The sequence below is a fragment of the Haliaeetus leucocephalus genome, unplaced genomic scaffold (assembly GCF_000737465.1).
Source record: "Haliaeetus leucocephalus isolate CR32 unplaced genomic scaffold, Haliaeetus_leucocephalus-4.0 Scaffold678, whole genome shotgun sequence".
Taxonomy (NCBI): Eukaryota; Metazoa; Chordata; class Aves; order Accipitriformes; family Accipitridae; genus Haliaeetus; species Haliaeetus leucocephalus.
The window spans coordinates 3,860,204-3,879,290 of NW_010973114.1; the positions used below are offsets into that span (position 1 = coordinate 3,860,204).

The following is a 19,087-nucleotide window of genomic DNA, read 5'->3' on the forward strand; positions in this document are numbered from 1 at the left end:
GGGCTCAGCTGATTGTCCCCGGCAGAGAGTTGTTTGGCGGCGGGCGGGCGGCGCAGCCGGGAGGGCGGGCGAGCGAGCGAGACGGGGAGGGGGGAAAAAAAGAAGAAAAGACCCCCCTGCCCCTCACCCCCATTTTGTTGTATGGGGGTGTCCAGCCGGGGCTGAGGAGAGGGGCGGGGCGGGAGCGCGCGCGGCGACCGTTGGCGGGCCGTTGCCTCCCGCTGCCCCATGAGCTCGACGACGACGGCGGCGGCCCTCGCTGAGGGGGCGGCCCTGGCTGAGGGGGCCGCCGTGCCCTACGCGGTAGAGCTGGGGCTGACCGTGCTCCACACGGCGCTCTACGCCGCCCTCTTTCTCTTCGCCTACCTGCAGCTTTGGCTGCTCCTCTACTACCGGGAGCGGCGGTTGAGCTACCACACGCTCTGCCTCTTCCTCTGCCTGCTCTGGGCAGCCCTCAGGACCACCCTCTTCTCCTTCTACCTGCAAAACTCCCTGCAGGCCCTCCGTCTCCAGCAGCCCTTCGCCCACTGGCTCCTCTACTGCCTGCCCGGCTGCCTGCTCTTCTCCAGCCTCTGCCTCCTCAACCTCTATTTCGCTGAGGTAAGTTTTTTTTTTTTTCTTGTGGGGGGGGGGGGACGCGCCAAACCCCCACCCTGCAGGACGCCGGGGTTAAAGCCTCCTCTTCAGCCACCCCCCACCTAAACTTGGAGGGGCACAGCCTGAAGCTGAGGCTCTGGGGTGGTGGGATGGAGGGGTGTGGAGGTGTGTGCCCTGACCAGTCTCGGTGGGAGAGGGTGCCGAGAGGTCTGCCCTCAATGTAGGCTTTGGGGCAGCTTGGGGAGATGCAGGGGTCTGCCCTGAATCTAGGCTTGGGGGGGAGGAGGAGAGACACAGGGATTATGCCCTGAATCCAGCCTTGGGGGTGGGGGGGGGGGGGGAGGTTTGAGCAAAAAGTGTGCCCTGAATCCTAGCGTCAGGGTGGTGGGGTGCAGGGGTGTGCTTTGAATGCAGACTCCATGGGGTGGCGTGGGGTGGGGGGAAAACAGTCACATGCCCTGAATCTGGGGTTGGGGGGTGCAGAGATGTGCCCTGCTCCCGGGTGGGGCTTTCCTCTTTGCAACCCTGTGAGGGGTGGCAGTGCCACGGGGGTCTCTTGGGGGACTGTTTTGCATCTTTTTTTTAATTGATTCCCCTTCTCTAAAGGGGACCAGAAAGTGGCAGCAGCAGGGGCTGCTCTGGCCTGGAGTGATGCCAACCATTACGTCACCAGCTAGAGCCTCTTCTGCTATTGTTGCTGCGCTCCCTCCTTCTCTCCATCTCTCCGCTCCGCTGTGAACTGGGCTTGTTGTTCTGCAGCTTGTTGTCAGACAAAAACCCTGAGATCCCTCTGCCTCCCCAGACAACAGCCTGGGGCTGGAGAGGTGGGCCCCTTCCTAGCACAATGATCGCTACTGGGACAGTGCGGAGCTGCTTGTTATTGCTGCTGAGCTGTATTCCTTCTTTTCTGGGTTTCCCATCACTTGTTTTGTGATTATTTTTTTTTATCCTCCTTTCTCTAGTCCTTTCACTTGTCTTTATCTTTTAAAGCCTTGGCTCTCCCCTCCCCTTTCTCCTCTGAATATTTTGTTTCTGCTCCAGTTTCTCGTGAGCAGCCCTTCGCTTGCCTGCCTTCCAGTTTGGTGACTTGTTTCATAAATAGGCAGTACTTTCCTTCCAGCTTTGTTGTTGTTGTTCAGATTCTTTGCTCTGCAGCTCTCAGCTGTTCGCCAGCCTCACAAAGGAATCGCTAACACACAGCGAAATCGCTCCATCGCTCCGATGTGTCACTGATGGGAGTTATGATTTCATTTTCCCGAGGACATCAACATTCACATGATAATGTGAGACTTGGAGAAATTGGGTTGTTCAGCTGTTTTGGTTCTTCCCCCTCTGACACAAACACCTGGACGCTGGGGTAAAAAGCTGTCGGTGTTATATATGCTGCCGATCGAGTGGCAGCAAAATAACAAATGGTGCATAGTGTGCATAATCCATCTTGTCTGTTAAAGGAAGCCTGACCTACCAATTGCTCCAAGCAGGAGGTGTTTGTGTGTCACTTGAAAGGCAAGCTGAGGAAGGGATCCCATGTTCTGGTACCACAAAGTGGCTGGATTTCTGTTTTCCTCTAAGTCACTGGACTTGACAGCGGATTTGCCTCTTTGCAGGCTTGTTAAAAGGCTCCTTTAAAGAATCGCAAAGTAAATTCAAATAGGTTCTCGGGCTTCCCTTCCTCCCACTATATCTGTTTTTCAGTGGACTCTGGCTGAATATACCCCATTTCTTTCTCCTTGAAGACCTAGAGCCAAGGGAAATCCTGTCTGAGGAAATAAGAGCTCAGAATCTAGAGTGGGGAAGGATAAAATGACTTACTAAAATGAGTATGTGTGCTTAGTTACAGAGAGGGTCTGACACTTGGCTGTTGCAAGCAGAATGGGTGTCCAGCATGTCATGGTGTTTTTGGGTGATCTCAGTGGTGGTAGGCAGTGAAGCCTGCAGCTCCGGAGGTTTGGAGAAAGAGTGCAGCTAGATGGACCGAAATCCTTTGGTGCTTTTCTGGCTTCCATTTTAACAAAAGAAAATGATGCTGAGTAGTGATATTTGGCTGCCTCTGCTTGGGCAACAGGCTGATTAAACTATCCCATCCTTCTCTAGACAGAAGGGTGCCATGTGCTGGTAGCTGAGATGTGCCTGGCTTGGCTGTGTTCAGTGCTTCTCTTAAAGCACAGAAGGAGTTATGTTAAGGGGGCTTAGGGTGTAATTAAACAAGAATTGTCACTACCTGGAGGAAGGAGAGAAGCTATGGTGGAACCACAGCAGTTGAGCTGAAGTGGCTCAAGATCTAGAGATGACTGGTAGGTTTACGAGTGTGACTTCATGCAGAACCTGCTGTGGAGGGCCCGTCTGTTCCCAGTTCTTAAGGGCCAGTTGGTAGCAACCTGTAAAAGGGCATTGGGCTTCTGCTACTCTGAGGGTGTCATCCCAGTCTGGTGTGTCCTCAGATAAAAGCATAGGCTGCTTCTGTGCTGAAGGCCTGGCTAATTGTCTTTGTACACAGTGTCTCCTTTGTGGAGATGCTGGAAAAATGGCATCTGTCTAAGCAGTGGAAGAAAGTGTGGCCTCTGCTATGTTATTTGAGCTAATCTTGCTTGATTTACAGAGCTCCTCGGGCTATGTACAAGCTGAGGTTGAAATGGTGCGGGGTGGGGGAAGAGCTCCAGGAAACAACAAATACCCATGGAGAGCTAGCATTATTTTGTACTCCTGGCTGTTCTGGGGCTGAAATTCCAAGTCAAGAAACTGCCTGGTGTTCCCCCTTTCTCTGGGGAGAGGCTATCCTCTTCCTATCCCCTCCTGGCCCCTGAGATTCCTGAGAGGACGTGGAGGTCTGACAAAATGCATGTGGGATGCTTATTTGGTGATAACAGTTTCTTTTTGTCACTGCCTTATTTTCACCTGGAAAATCAAAAGGTGTAATGCCTTTTGCTTGGGAGCACCTCTTCCTCTCTGCTTCAGCTTGTAACAGAATGAGTTCCTTTTCAGGAAATCTGGAGTTCACAGTATATCAGGTCAGAATTCCTCAGATCCACTCCCAATCTTGCCTCAAACTGGCAGAACCATGGCTCAGATATCCAGCTCAGAGGGCTTCTCTGCCTTGCTTTTGGAATAGCTCCTCTGCTGCCAGCTAGACATCTGCTTGAGTAATGCTACCTTTCCCAAGAGTCTGCCAGTTCCTGCTTTCCCCCAGGTCATGGTCAGGAGCACAGGACATGGAAATGTAGCCACAACAACCTCCATCTTGATCCTTTCAAAGACCTTCTTGAGCACTTGGCATCCTTGTCTCACTTGGGAGTCAGCAATTGTGTGCAACAATGAGTAAGGCCTTCTGCTGGAGTGGTGAGGCTCTGACAGGCTGCTCCGCCAGACTGACGTGGCCATAACCCTTAACCTGTCTGGGTTTCTTTTAAGTGCTCCATCTGATTAGATGACATCAGCCTCTTTCATCCCTTGCTGCTCTAATTGCACTGGAGCAGACATGCATGGAAAGAGCATCCAGCCTGGGAGCTGTTTGTCCTTGCTGTCCGGTATCTTCCTACCTTCTCAGATGGAAAACTGCAAAAGCTTCCATCTGTTCTTGTACTCTTCCACCTTCCTTGTCTAGCAGACACCTAGTATGTGCCCTCTGCCTCAGAGGGACAGCTGGCAAGAGGTCACTTAAACTCAAAACTGCTCCATCCCAAAGCTGATGATTCCCATGGGCCCCATGGTTCCCAAATGAACAGGTGGCTGTGCCAGCAACCAGCTATTCTAGGGAATCAGGGTACATGCAAGTTGTACCCTCTGTTCGTGATGGCATAGGATGATCTTGGTATTAGTGGGGATGGTGAGAGATCTTCCTCATAGATAGTTCCATTTTTCTGAGGGGCAGGTGGGGGCTTGAACACTTGTTATGGGGGGTAGTCCCAAAATAGTCTGTGCTCTGCTTCAATGCTCGCTGCTGAATGACTGTGGTGAGAGAAGGAATCTGTCTGTGGATGCTCTTGCAACTGAGAGAGGGCTGTATTCATGTCAAGGCAGGACATGGTTGTGTCTTTTATCTCAAGAGCCCAAACTCCATGATTTTTTTTTTACGGAGCAAAAGACACTTTGATTCCATCAGACAGACAATGACAAGTTTCTGGCTCTCCTGGATCTTTGAGATCTGTTGTGAATGGCTGTACCAAAACCAAGCTGAAGTGCTATCTGACGCTCAATGTTAGGGCTGAGATCCTGGCTTGTACAGGTACTGAAAGTGGTCCTTAGCCATCTGTGGGATGTGGTGTGTGTCACTTGTCATCTTCTCATAGCAGCTGTGACACCTCCAGTACACCTTATAAGGATGAGTGTGTTTCTTAAATGATGCTCTGAGAACATACCCTTAGCAAGTTCACTTTTGGGGCTTAGTGATGTCAGCAAGGTATTCACTTTTGTGAAGTATATCCACTCATCACAAAAACAAAAGCCTTCAGCATCATGGGGATTTTGAGGTCTGTAGCTCTTCTTGGCCTCTCCTTCTTCCCAGGTCTGGGGCTGATGTGAAGTGCTCAAAGGATTTGTGGCTCCAGAAAGACAACCGAGTGTTGCCTAACTGTTATAAAAGGCTTGCTTAGCAGTAAATGTTCTCAGTCCTGCTGCTCTGGGCTAGCAGAGACCTGTTTCTTATTTTCAGCAGGCAACTGCATGACTTCTGGGGCTGGTCTCAGCTAGGAACTGAAGGAACTGTTCAGTTTGCGAGGGTTGCTACTAGCAACTTGGCATAATGCACCTGTTTGAGGGCAGGGGTCTGTCTTTCCTATTTTTATGAAGAATAGGACTACTCCTGAGTTCTCTGCACTAGCTTCTTCACAGCAGAACCCTCTACATCAGCTGTCCTTGGGCTTTGAAAGCAGCAGAGCTAGTCCAGTGCTGAAAGCCTTGCAAGATTGTCTCAAGGATAAGAACCCAAAGGTGCGTTGTGAACACTACTGGTGTCACCTACTGACCCAGCCCTTGTGAAGAAAAAGCAATCTTCAGATGAGTTATGTCTTAATAACTAAAACCACTGTGAACTGAGTGATGCCTGTTCTCTCCCTGAAGTTATAGGACTAAATAGCTGGGAGCTAATAAAAGTGTAAGGCTGGTGCCGTGGTCTCCCTCTGCTTTTTGTGGCAGCAGTCCAAGCGTGAGTCTCAGGTTGCTGTTGCACTCTTAACCCTGAGACAGCTTTGTGTGCCTTAGTCCTCAGGGCTGTAGGGGAGGGTCTTGAGAGACTGCCTTGCACAGGGCTGCTGTAGAAGTCAGCATCATCTTTCTGCTAGCCAGTGGCATTTCCCTGCTCAGCTGAGGGGCTGTTCTCACCCAGAGTGACCAGCTGGAATACAAGCCACAGACTCTGCACTGCTGTTTGGAGGCTGTGATTACAGATGGCTCTTCTGGGAGTCAGAACAGAAGTATGAATGCCTCAAGTGGATTTCTGTGGTGTGTGAATGGGTACTGAACCAAGAGGTTTCCCAGCTGGATGTCCTCTGTGTCTGTTTTGACACTCCCAAAGTGCTTGAATATAGCCTACAGGCAAACTAAGGACAAAGGAGGATTCGGGGATTCTTCTGTTTTGAAATCACCATATGGTCCTTCCAAGGCCCAGATTTCCTGTAGCTCAGGTGAGCTTTGGGGCTCAGAGTGGATTATGCCACACTTCTGTACCTCTCTGGGCTGGTATAGGCCAGGACAACAGGGTAGAGGGCTTCAGAGACTGCTTGTAGTACTGTACTGCTCAGCCATGGGGGCTGGATACCTCCCTCTGCTGAAGTACTGTGTCTTGTTTCCCACTAAGTGTTGCTTGAGTTCATCTTCCCTCAGACTGGGGGAGAGGAGTCAGGCAGTGAAACTGGCTCTCAGAACAGGGTTGCTGAGGCTGTCCAGTGTGCTGTAGGAGGGCTTTCAAATGCTTGAAACTACTACAATGGATCAGACAACCTTCAAATCCTGAAATGTCTCTGGAAATCCTGTTGGCGGGAGCCTGGTTTCTGAAGCTTCAGAGTGCCATTACTACCTTAGTGCTGACTGGAAGGCAGGAGCCAAGAAATCCCATTGGAACAAAAAAAGCTGATTAAGGGTGCCTTGTAAGAGATGAGTGATCCTTCACTGCAGCCACAGTCTGGAAGCTGACAGGGAGGACTCCTTGCAGAAGCAGTGAAACTAAACCTCCACACCTGTGCAGTGATCCCACAGTGGTCTTATGCTGACCACAAGTACATGTCTACTGGATCTGGTTAGATGGCTCTCTACCTCTTCCCAAGTTACTTCAAAGTCTCTAGTCAGGACATGAGCTTTGTTTGAGACTGAATGTGACCTCAGCTCTGGGATCCTTCTTGGTGGGTTCTGTACCAGGATCTGCATTTTTCCCGGGACAAAACCCAGCTCCTGCTATGGCTGTACTGAATCAGTGTGTGACAAGTGAGCTCCATGTAGCTCTGCCAGCATGCTGCTTTCCCGCTGCTTGTCCTGACCATGTGTGAGCACTGGTTACCTGTCCCCTTGCAGCAGGACTGCTGTGCTCACATCTGAGCTGTGACTTGGGAGTGTGTCTTCACCTTCCTAAACTGTCCATACTTCCTTAGGCTAGAAGTCTTGCCCCTGGTGGCTCCTGCTGAAGCATACCTCCAGCCCAAAGGCACATGGAAGCTTGTCTGCCATATTGGAAAGAGTGCTGTAGGGCTGCCTGAGTATGAGCTGATGGTTCTCCTCCAGCCCTCCCAACCCAAATGGCTGGGGGTGCAGGCATGTGTTCAGACCCTTGCAGTCTGATGAGAGGCCTGTGAGCCTTTGCTTTGAAGCAATGGTCCTTTTTGTGCAACTTTCAGTTTGAGTCTCCTAATCCCTTGTGCGGTGATGAGATTAACAGAACCCAGATCCACTCTTGGACAGAGTGAGTGTTGCTTTGAAGGGTGAAACAGTCTGTAAATGACTAACTGTCATCTAATGCACTTGTCTGTCAAGTGTGCCATGCAACTTAGCAGGCTGGGCTTTCCACCTCTGGAGGACTTCCTACCATCTCAGAGTTACTTTTCAGGTGTATTTGGCCTACAAAAATCCTAAGGGTGGAGGAGCTCTGAGCTCCAAATGCTTGTTACAGCCTGCAGGTCCATAATGCAATACCAGAGGGCTATTTTAGATCAGCTATTTGTCTTGCTAAAGCACAGCAGCTGAAGCAGCCTTCTCTAACAGGGAAATTGAGCATGATTGAGGTCCTAAAATATGCAGCTGGGCAAAGTAGATGTATTTTTGAATGACCTTAGTGACTACTGAGTGCTAAACTCCCTGCTTTTCTTGAAGTCCTTAGGTGTGGTGTTAAAGTCCTTGTCATGTATGGGCTAATAAATATGTTTATGCCTCTTGGACACCTACATTTGGGCTTGGCTCTTGCACAAAAAAGAGTACCAGTCTTTCTTGCAAGTGGGTCCAGTGCAAGACTTGATCCTATCTAGAGTCCTTCAAGGTGTCCAACTGGATGCTGGCTCCCTTGTTGTATGTATCTTTGCTAAGTTTAAAGGAGAACTGTAGGTCATGTTAAGTAATGCTGTGCAAATTTTTCCCCTAGGTCATATTCAAAGTGAAATGTGCAGCTGAATTCAACAAGTACAAGTAAGTGATACTTTTCTAACGTTACCTTCAAAGCTGGCTTAAGGTGAACTCATGCTGCGGTGCTAGCAGTGGGAGCTTCAGACCCCAAAGACCAAACAGAGCTAATGCCATACCTAGCTGTGCTCTGACAAAGGATCAGTGTTGTGCCTTGGAGCAGGACTGGGAGCTTCAAGGGTACCAAGGAAGCTAAAGCATATGCTGCATGCCTCCATACATGTCACCAGTGTCCCAGTACTGGTGCTGCTAGCAAACTAGATGAACTCTCAAGGTCATTCTGAGCTGTCCCACCCCAGAAAAGATCTGCAGGATAAGGCTTGAGCAATAGGTGAGACATCTGTTTGTGCAGCCCAGGTGCTTCCTAGCCATTTCCAGGGAAACCCACAATGGAAAATGTGAGCTCCAGTGGCTTTCAATAAAGAAGTTGCAGTGGTTGTGATGACTCATAGCTTATTGACTGAAGTTAATGCAGAGCTAGAGCAACACTTAAAATCTGCAAGATAAGAACCTGACTGTCAGAAGATGAGTCTTGTAACTCATGACTACTTACACTGCTCATGCATTATGAGAGCAGCTCAAACAAATACTCTGCAGACTTGGGCTGTCAATACAACCACTGAAACTTGCTGGAATGTCTGATCTTCATAGCAAGCAGAGCACTGGGCATGCTGGGAGGTTCCCTTGCCTGATGAGACAGGAGGGTGGTGAAGAATGAGCCCAGAATTGTCTGATTCAAACTCCATTTTTCCCCCCACCATCTCTGCAGGGTCCTGTTGTACCTGGGCTCCGTATTTACCAGCCTCCTCTTCTTAGTTGTGAACTTAACTTGTGCAATGTTAATCCATGGTGAGGTCCCGGAGAACCAGCTGAGGTGGACGGTCCTTGCCCGTGCCCTAGTCAACGACAGCCTCTTCATCCTCTGTGCCATCTCACTGGCTTGCTGCATGTGCAAACTAGGAAAGATGTCTTCAGCGAATGTCTACCTCGAGTCTAAGGTAGGTAAATGCCTTGTAAGCTATGCTGGAACTGCACAATCATCAGCTGGATTCTCAGCTGGATCTGTGTGTGCTTACTCAGAGCAATGCTGGCCTGGTGGCACCTGAGCTACTCTTGCTCAAATACTCCCTCCAGTGTGGAGGTGGCAGGTCTTGAACTCCTCCCTCCAGAAAGTGCATGCTGCTGCTGTGGGAATGAAGTGCCCCGCATGTTTTAGGGGAACACGTTGTCTGCAGCTTTGCTGGCACAACAGGAGACTTAGGTGCTGTATATGCTTTTCAGGTTTAGAAGTATAATTTAGGGTTTGACTGGAAGAGAGGGCTCTCTAAGAGTAGCAGATGCAGTTTCTGCAGTATATTGTCACTAAGGACAGTAAAGTCTGCAGCATATTGTTACCTCTGGCAGATGCGTAACAATTCTCTGCAAAGGGGATCCCCCCCAGCAGTCCAGCTTTAGCTGCCTGCCTGCTTGCTTGAGCCAAAGGCAGTGCTTGCCCATCCTGGGTGAGGTGACCATCTTGGAAGGGGAGGAGAAGTTGCTGTAGGTCCTGCCCTGAGGCTGAATGACAAGTGAGGGTCTGAACATACACAACTTCTCAAGCAGGTAGGAAAGTGGATAAGCCACCAGCAGTCTTATCTTAGTGTGGCAGTAGGCTGCAATTAAGTGTGCACTTGAGCTGCCTCCTCTTCCTCTGGGAAGCCATATCACTCCTATCAAAGGCAGTGATGCCAGGGTGGGGACCTGGCCTGTTGAGAAGGGCAGACAGCAGTCTCTTGATGAGCCTGGAAGCATCTATAGGGAAAGCTTGAGCACCTGAGCATAGTCAGGCTCAGGGAAGCCAGCTGCCTGGCTCTAGCACTTTTGAGCTGCTGTCTTTTTGCAGTAGTACAGCTCCTTAACCCATATGCTCTGAATTGCCTCTTTCCAGGTGTCAGAAGGTGGGGCTCTGGCTTCCTTATTTCCAATGTGCTGTCAGTCAGATGAATCTATCTGGGCTTAAAGCACTGCCATGCCTGGCTCAGGTGAGAGGCTGCCCAGACTGTAGTGCTCCCAGATGCTGTTGGTTGGATGGCTCTGTCCCCCCTGAGGAAGAGGAAGGAGAGGGTGACAAGCTGCCTTGCAGCAGGCACTGTTACAAAGACATTTTGGGTCCAGACAACTGCGTGTTGGCTGGAGGCGTCTCCTTGCTCCTTAGCAGGCCATCTGCATGACCACTCAAAGTGGCTGTGGTCCATTGCCCCCCCTCCTAGAGAGGGTAGCTGAGTGAAAGCTGAGAGGGTGGCCAGAGCTGTGCTGTCAAGGCTGAAGCTGAGACTTTTCTGTAGAAGTCTGGGCCTCTTAAGCAGCAGAGAGCATCTGTGGTTGCCCAGAATCTGGGGTGTGTGGGCCATAGGCAGCTGGGAGTGGCTGCCTAGCTGGCTCTTGTGACAGCTATCCACAGAGGCTGCAGATTGCAGCCAGGTGATCTGAAGTGAGACAGAGGAGCCATGACTAAGCTGAGAACCTGCTCAGATCCCTGCTTGCATGGGCCAGGTATCCAGCTCTGACTGGCTCTGGACACTAATTAACTTATCAAGTTCACCCAGCAGTAGTTTACGAATGCAGTTACTTCCTCCAGTTACATGCCCGAGGCTGCCTGTGGGGCTGTGCTCTAGTACAACATGCTCTAGAGAAGCCTGCTCTCAGGTTGAATACTCAACCTGACTGTCTGGTAAAGGTCTCTTGCATTGAAATGCTGTCTCCCTTCCCTGCCTTGGAGGCATGCCCTGACTTTGTGTTTTGAAGGAGCTGCAAAAATAGGGTGGGGATGAGCAGAAGTGTTACACAAATGCCTGAAAAGGCTGTCCTGCCTCCTGAACTCCAGCTGTGAACCTGCTGACTCAAAACAACACAGCAAGGCTGGAGGGGCCTGGTGAGGCTGCTGCTTCCACTGAAGGTAGGAACCTTCAAGCCATTTGATGCTTCAGAAGGAGGCTGTGCTGTTGAACTGCTGCCAGTTCCTATACTGTGGTCCTTGTTAGCTGGAGACTTGCTTCACTAGCCTTTCTGCCTCATTTTCTGCTGTCCTGAATACCAAGGGCTCAGCTAACAGTGCTAGAGCAGGCTGTGTTCTTGTGCTTTGGTGGTGTCACAAGGACTAGTTTGTTAGCAGCACTTTCGTGCTGACTCTTCCAAGACACAGTCTTGAGCAAGTGCTGTAAAGTTAGGAAAGTAGAGCTGGCATACCTGTAGCTCGGATGTGGAGCAGGTCGATGAGGTGTGCTTCCTGAGCAGATCATCTCTCTAAATACAAAGGCAAGTCAGCTGCTGAGATGTTTGTCTGCCCACTTACTGGCTTCTGCTGTGCAGTGACTTGGTGGCTATTAAAGGCTTTGTGGGTGTCTTTAGCAAAGAAATGGGGACACTTGCAGATCTCCAAGTAGCTTCTTTCCCATGGCTAGCTGTCCAGGAAAGGTAAGTACTGTGACCTTCAGATACCTCATGCAGCTATCCCTTTGACAGCACTGCATCTGTGGAGAAAGCTGCTCTTCACCAGCACAGGACAGCTAGCAGGAAGCAGAGATCCCACAACATCTAGCCGCTCTTTAGCATGCTGCTCTGTGTACAGCAAAGCCTGGTTTGTCCCACAGCAGTGCTGGGGTTCAGGTGCTGGGTCTTTCTGACTGTTCTCAGAGTTGCCTACAACAAATATCTGGGTTTCTTTCCTAGAGAAACATTGTGTTCAATGTTTGGGGTGCTGAACTGCTGCAGAGTGAATGAGCTGGGTGGACATCTCTGCTGCAGAGTCTGATCAGAGTGTAGAAGCAAGTTGATTTTCTTAATGGTCATTGGCTGGCCTTCTGGAGACTACCACAGTAAGGCAGTGGTTGGGATAGCATCTCCGTGGACCACCAGTTTGAAGTTGACTGATAAGATCCTGAGAATGACACTCCTGTGCCTCAGGTCTTCCCTCTCGCAGGTGACACTGGCTGTGTAGCTCTGCTACTGCAATGAACTCATCACACAAGGAAGCTCTTAACCAGCTCTGAATATTTTAGCAACAACATAGAAATGTTCTAGGTCATTCTTGCCTGCACAGCTTCTCATGCATTTAAGGGGAGGGTGAGAATCGCAGTGCTGTAAGAAGGTCTGTATTAAAACTGTTTTTTCTTCCTCTTCTAGGGAACATCTGTCTGCCAGGCTATTCTTGTGGGATCTGTAGTTGCTCTTCTGTATTCCTCAAGGGCTTGCTATAACCTGGTAGCTGTGGCCATATCTCCAGACAATGTTCCTGGTCCTTTTAACTATGGCTGGGACAACCTTTCAGACAAGGTAAGTGTCTGTGACCCCCAATCCAGAGCTAATGAAGTGAAAGGCAGTTACTCTACCATCCTGTGAGGGCACGTGTAGGGGAGAAGGGGTCTATGTGGGGGTGTCCGTTAAGCTGAATCCCCAGATGAGCTGGGTTTCTGCCTTCAGAAGCCCTGCTTGCTCTTTCCACCAGAGCAAACCTGAATCTTCCTCTATCTGGCTACTTCCTCAGAAGGGATTCCCTGTTGTGCTCTTCAGTTTTAGCCTGCCAACTCTTCTTTTGGGGGAGAGGAGGAACAAGTCAACTAGAGCAGAAAAGCAATGCTTAATCAGGCGTGGCTGTGTGCAAGGGAGAGTCATTGGTGTGGGGAGGGAGCTAACAGTACCCTGGTAGCACACTGAAGAGAACTAGCTGACTAGAAACAGTAGCAGAAGTCAGGTAAGGGTCCCCATTCTGGTTTAGGGACTCCTGCCTTTGAAGAGTTTCTCTGCATTCCTAGTTCTAAGCTGTGTAGCTCTGCTGATGGCTTGGATTTTACAAAGACCTCTAATTTCTGTCCACAGGTGCATGTGGAAGTGAGCAGTGAAGAGTACGTGGTGTTCGGAGTGGTCCTCTTCCTCTGGGAGCTGGTGCCAACGACTTTTGTGGTGCTGTTCTTCCGGGCTCAGAGACTGAGTCAGAATTTGGTAGGCCCAAGCAAGCTGCTGTAGCTTGAGTACCCCTGTGCAGAGAGGAGCCCCAAGGTGCCTGGGGTGGGGGGGCAGGCCTTTAGGAAGACTGTCAGAAATATCTCACTTCTGGCTTCACTCTTTTCTCTTTAACAGACTGCAGCAGGGATGGTCAATAGTCACAGTTACAGCTCCAGAGCCTACTTCTTTGACAATCCGAGACGCTATGACAGCGATGATGACTTGTCACGGCTTGGGGCCAGAGAAGGAGGGTAAGCATTGTGCTGGGTGAGTGAAACAGCTGCCATTCTGCTGTCAAGTGTGGAAGCAACAGAGCTCTTGGCTTCTGCTCTTAGGAAAAAGTTTTGATATAAGAGGCAGCTTGGGTGAGGTGGATGGGGCAAGAAGGAGCCTTCTGACTGAGCTTAGTTTTGCTCCATTCTGCAGCTCACAGGGAGCTATTTTTATTAGACAGAAGTGACCACCTGTGAGAGGTGGATATCGCACTGGGTACTCACAGGTAGAAATAAGCAGTGGCTGCAGACAGGAGGCCTCATCCAGGAGGGCTGATCTTGCTAGGATTCTTCCTCAGCTGTGGGGGCAGAGGGCTCTTAAATGACCTCCAGAGGAGTTTCTCCACTGGAAAGTGAGAGGTGCTGAAGTCCTGGGAGGGGCATGGTCTCTGGGAGCCAACTGGGACAAAGCTCTGCAGGAACTCCTGGTGTGGGGGAGAATGGTCAGGTATCCCTAGCAAAGCTGTAAGGGGAAACCTGACAGCCCTGTCCCTGCCCAGGGGTGTAGTGAGGGGTTCAGAGGTTCTGGCTTTTCTTGACCAGTGTTGTAGGGCCTGGTGCTCCTTCCCTTGTACTTCTTTCCTCAAAGCCAGTTTCCTTGGAGATACTGTGCCTGTGTGTCATAGCCTGCTTCTGCAGACTTGGATACCCTGGTCAGTGCTGGGAGCAGAAGTCTTTCCTAGCAGTGGAGACTAGCCGCAGTCAAATTATTAATCTCTAAGAGTCCATGTCTGGTTTTTCTGTCTCTCCTCCCAGCTTGGCCACCCCTCAGTGCTCTGGCTGCTATGGGTCCCTGGCGGGGAATGACAGCTACGCGGTGGGTCCCCATCTCAGCGGAACCGCTACAGACAGTGCCCCCTTGCTCTTTGCCGCAGGTGGCTCGGAGATGAATAATCACCATAGCTCATACCCTGCACCACAGAACTGAAGAGGCTGCAAGGTCCCTTTCTTCCCAGAAGTGGCATTCATGTATAGGATTGTAACCTGGTTTTTTCTTTCCTTCTTCCCTGAAGCATCTAACTCATCGACACAAACATTCCACTACCTGCTGCAGCTGTAAGCAGGACTGAGCCTATGGCTGCAGGCAGTAAGCAAGAGAACTGTGACTTTAAGGTACCATGTAGCAAAGTGAAGCTGAACTCTCTGGAAGCTTTTTCTTGGTCTGGTCTTCAAGATGTTGGCAGCTAAATGCACCAGAGCTTCCTCACTAGAAAAGAAACATCAAATGCATATTTGCACTTTTATCTGCACACTTGGAAGGAACGAATCTTGCTCAGACTGTGCTTAGTCTGAGACTGTTCTAGTTACTCTTTTAATTGCACATCCATAGCTGGGAGAGGCACTGTCTTCCTGCAAAGACGTGTTCCGTGAAGTACTCTGCATCCTGACTCACTTGGGAGTGTGAAGCTCTGTTAAGCGAGCGTGTTACGGGCAGGGCCTCCTGCGGTGAATGTTAAAGCATACTGTGCCATATTCACGCCTGGCAGGGCTGAGGCCTCTGGGCCCAGCGTGGTCTTGCTCTGGCTGCTGGTCCTTGTTTCACCTGGTTGCTGAACTGTCCTACCTAGGACTGTGGGTTCAAAGCTGAGCTCAAAGCATATCCTAGCAGAGGCCTGCGAGGGTGAGGTCAAGTGCTCCTACTGGCTTAAAGATCACTACGTTGTAACCAACCCACTAGCTTATGGCAAAGGAAGAGGGCTGGCTTGGATGGTAGCTGCTGTCAAGTGAGGGGGCAAGACTTTATAGGCTGCTGCCTTCAGGGAAAGCTTAGAGCTGGAGCTGGCTCAGCGAGAGTGTGCGTGCAGGATCACGTGTGGCCCCAAGCATATGTAAAACTAGGGCTGCTTTAACTGGTGGGTGGTGAGAGCAGTCCTGCTCCCCCCTCCACTTCACCCATGGTGGGGCTCCCCTTTTTCCCCCCTCAGTATTAAATTGCATTTAGCAGATAACCAAGAGTTTTAACCTGAAGTGAATGTGAACTGGTGGGGTCCCCACTGGGGAGGAGGCAATGCCTGCTGTTGTGGAGGGAGGTGGCAGACACTGCAAAGATCTGTTCCCTGGGTTCCTTGCTCTCCCTTCCCCTGCTGTGGGGCAGGATGGTGGGCCTGGAGTCCTCCCGCTGCCACACAGCTGTGTCAGCAGTGCTTGGTGGTGTACACAGGGTTTAAGTGTGCTGGGTCAATCTGGGAGGAGGTTTCTCTGTCTCTCTTTAACCAAAATAGCCAAGTTTGACCTGGGCTATAGCTCTGTTGGGCCCTTGGAGATGAGGCTTGCTGTTATTCCTGGCTTGTCCCTGAGCCTGATGTGGGGATGAGTGAAGCAGCTTTGGGCACAGACTTGGATGGATAAACTGGTCCAGGGGCGACAGCTGCTCTGACCTCTAGTGACAACCTGAACTGGAACTGCTTTTTAACCCACCTGGAGCTGCTCCTGCTGTTCAAACCCAAGGCTGACACTGAAGGGCCCAGCTGGCGTGAAGGACTTGCCTGTGCACAGAGTGGTATGGTGCTGCCTGGCTCTGGGTGTGGGATGCTGGGCTGGCCTCTGGTGCTGGAGGGACCCTGAGGCAGCCTCAGTGTCCACAGCTGTGTGTGAGAGAAACCCCAAGCACTGGGGCAGCCCTGGCCCCTCCTCACTTGCCATGTGCTCACTAGTATGGTCTGGTCACTTGATCACCCACCTTGCTTGTACTGAGCTAGATGTCACTTGTCATGCTGAGAACACCCTGTCCTTCTGTGTGGTCTCCTGTGCTGGCTTGTGGGCCTCTCCCTGCTAACCTGCTTCACTCTTGCTGGCCCAAAAAAAGGAGCAAACCCTGCTTCTTTTTGGAGAAGGCTCTGCGATGATAACTTTCAGCACATCCCTCTTGCTCTAGTACTTGAACCAGAGAGCTCTGCCCTGACTGCTGTGGCTCTCCTGGCTGCTCCACCTTGCTTGGTGTAAAGGACCTGTGTCCTTGCCTCGGCTGGGGTGCAGAAACAAGCTGCTCCATCTCAATCACGGCTTGGCTTATGGCAAAGCTAATGAAGGACCTGGACTTGGTGCATTGCCCTTCTTTCTTCTCCCATAAGTCACCAAAGACAGTAAGTGACGCTAGTGGCCCCTGTTCTTGCTTAAATTCCAAAGCACTAGGAGCACTTTAAGTTTTCTTTGGAGGGAAAGGAGTGTAGTGCAAAAAAAAAATATTAAAAAATAAATTAAAGGGCTACAGGCTCATTGTTCATATTGCACTGAAGCACACAACAACAATATGATCTTCCTGGCATTAGGATGGCAGGTCGGGGCAGTGAGTCTCGTTGCTAATGTACTTGTGAGTGACTGGCAAAGTGTTTTGGTTTTACTCATTTGTATGGATGGCCGTTAATTTCAAAACTCTGACCGCTCCTGCTGGGGCTGGTCCCGTGTTTTACTGAAGTAATTTATAGCTGAGAAGTACAATGACTTTTTTAATGCATAGTTGCCTTTCATTAAACTTTCTTTTTTTGGTATGGTTTAACAGTGTTTTGGCTTTGCAGTCAGGCAGCAGCTGGCTGCAACAGGAAGCTGTGGCCAATGAATGTACCTATTTGTTCTTCACTAAACTGTAACCAAGCACTACTATGTTGAAATAAAAAAAAAAACAAAAAACAAAACCAAAAACCAAACCCAAAAGACTCTGTGCTAGGTTGCCAGAGGCCTGGCTGTGTTTTGCTCTCCGTGTGACCCAGCCAGCTCCAGACGTGGTCCTGCAGTCCCCCCTTGTCCTGGCCAGGGGCTGGTTGGCTGTGCCAGCGTGGGATCCCAGAGAGCTGTCTGCTCTGCCGAGTTCCGGTAACTCGATAAAGCTGCTTCTCGATGGGCTCTGGAGGCTGAGTTGGATGCAGTGTAGCTTGGTGCTGGCCAGCCAGCAGCTGCTGGGGACCAGTATGCTGTGCTTTGCTCCAGTGTGACTGTAGCATTGCTGTGAGTTCATCTCGGGGGCGTGAATGTGGTGGGGTGCAGAGCACCCAGAGGTGGTTTTTGTGAGGGATCTTGCAGCTCCCCTTTGCAGCTGTGGTTTTCTGGGGAGGGCAGAACCTTCCCCCTGCCCTCACAGGGTGCTTTATCCTCTGCTGTTTTTCAGGGCTGGCTGCGGCCCAGAGGGATGTGGTGTTCCCTGTGTTGTCAGCTTGTGAGTTACAGTGTGCTCGAACCACGTCCCCTGCACCTCACCGCCTTCTGCTTCCACATACACAGCTCCCAGGGCAGGTCCAGAGACATTTCAGGGTGCGGGCTGTGCTTTGTCCCCTTCTTGGGACCTGTGATCCGTCCAGCCTCCTCTGGCACTCAGCTGTGGAGGAGCTGAAAAACCCCAGCTCAGTAACTTGGTGCTTCCTTTATTTCCTTGCATGGGTTTATCTGAGTGGCCTTGAGCTCGCTGCAAATAGCAGCAGCTTAGCTGGAGCGCATGCTACATCTTCCTGCGCAGCAGCACCTGCGCCCAGTGCCTGTTTTGGGGGCTCGGGGTGAAAAGCAGCATGGCTGCCGGGGCTGCCGCACCCCCTTGCTGCACTGGGGGGGGTGTCTGTTCTCTGGCAACGCTGCCCAAGCATGAGACTGTCCTTTGCCCCTGTTGCAAAGGTGGATGGTGTAATCGGGGCTGGCTCTATCCCTGTGGGAGACAGCTGGCAGCAGGGCCAGGGTGTCTCACCCCTTACTTGGCGGTGCTGGATGGGCAGCTGTGGGGGAGCTGGGCCAGGCCTGGGAGGGGCCCTCTGCTGTGCCACAGCAGCTCTCTGTCCCATTTCCCCAGCTGCTTGTCCTTGGAGCGGCAAAATTCAATTTTGCTTCAGCTGCTGAGCAGCTCCGTGCTGCCTCTGAGGAGCGGCAGCCCAGCGGCGGGTATGTCCTTTCCCTTTTTAGCCCTGCCTGGCTACCAGCCTCAGACAAGGGGATCCCAAAAGAGGACAAACCCGCTTTAACAGGTTGGGAGAGGCAGAAAGGCCAGCGGGTCCCAGCGCTTGCCGCAGGAGAGAGGCTGTAACTCAGGTCCTGGCAGCAGCTGCTACACCATGGAAGTCAGGGGGGTGTCCAGAGGTACCGCTGACTGCTGGCTCCCCTTGCCCTAAATGAGGATAGGGGCAAGGGGTGCCTTCAGGAGCTGGCTGGAAGCAGAGCAGCTTTGCGGGGCTCATAAATGACGCCCAGTTTTCTGCCTCCCCTCTGGTCCCCAGCAGTGGAACAGGTAGAAGAGGGTTGTGCCTGCCCTGTGTAGCCACCCTCTCCTTCCCACAAGAGACCAAAACCCAGCGCTGCCTTCTAAAAGGTGCACTCTTACTCCTCACCGGGCAGCAGGGCACCAGCAGCGTTGCTCCCACCAGGTTCTAGCCAAGATGGAGGCGCAAGGCTGGCCAAACGGTGAGAAGCAGGGTTCCTCTAGTGTGCTGCTGCTTTGCGTTGGTCATCTCCCCTTGCCTTCGACAAGGAAGCAATTGCCGAAGCCTGCAACACGCAGTCAGCGCAGCAGGGTTACTGCAGCAGAGACCATCAGGAACAGCTCGTTGCCAGAAGAAAGTTTCACCAAGAAGAGGAAAGCACCTTTGTTCAGCAGCAGCTCTGAAGCACTGGGGGCTCCTACAATCCCTTGCAGCATTTTATGCAGCAGAAAGTTAGTGTAGGGACAC

General features: G+C 51.2%; 1 protein-coding gene across 1 annotated transcript; it reads left to right on the forward strand.

Annotated features, from left to right (window-relative positions):
* The first annotated feature begins 228 nt into the window (after positions 1 to 228).
* Positions 229 to 14,373, forward strand: GPR137C (G protein-coupled receptor 137C). The gene is made up of 7 exons (XM_010579860.1): positions 229 to 600; positions 8,156 to 8,199; positions 8,963 to 9,191; positions 12,355 to 12,504; positions 13,048 to 13,170; positions 13,309 to 13,424; positions 14,202 to 14,373. Exons 1-7 carry the CDS (start codon positions 229 to 231, stop codon positions 14,371 to 14,373), a joined length of 1,206 nt encoding a protein of 401 aa, XP_010578162.1.
* The last annotated feature ends 4,714 nt before the right edge of the window (positions 14,374 to 19,087 follow it).

Coding starts and splice junctions, on each gene's coding strand:
- GPR137C (XM_010579860.1), top strand. CDS start 229: ATGAGCTCGACGACGACGGCGGCGGCCCTCGCTGAGGGGGCGGCCCTG. Junction 8,200..8,962: donor GCTGAATTCAACAAGTACAA/GTAAGTGATACT, acceptor CCATCTCTGCAG/GGTCCTGTTGTACCTGGGCT. Junction 13,171..13,308: donor AGAGACTGAGTCAGAATTTG/GTAGGCCCAAGC, acceptor TCTCTTTAACAG/ACTGCAGCAGGGATGGTCAA.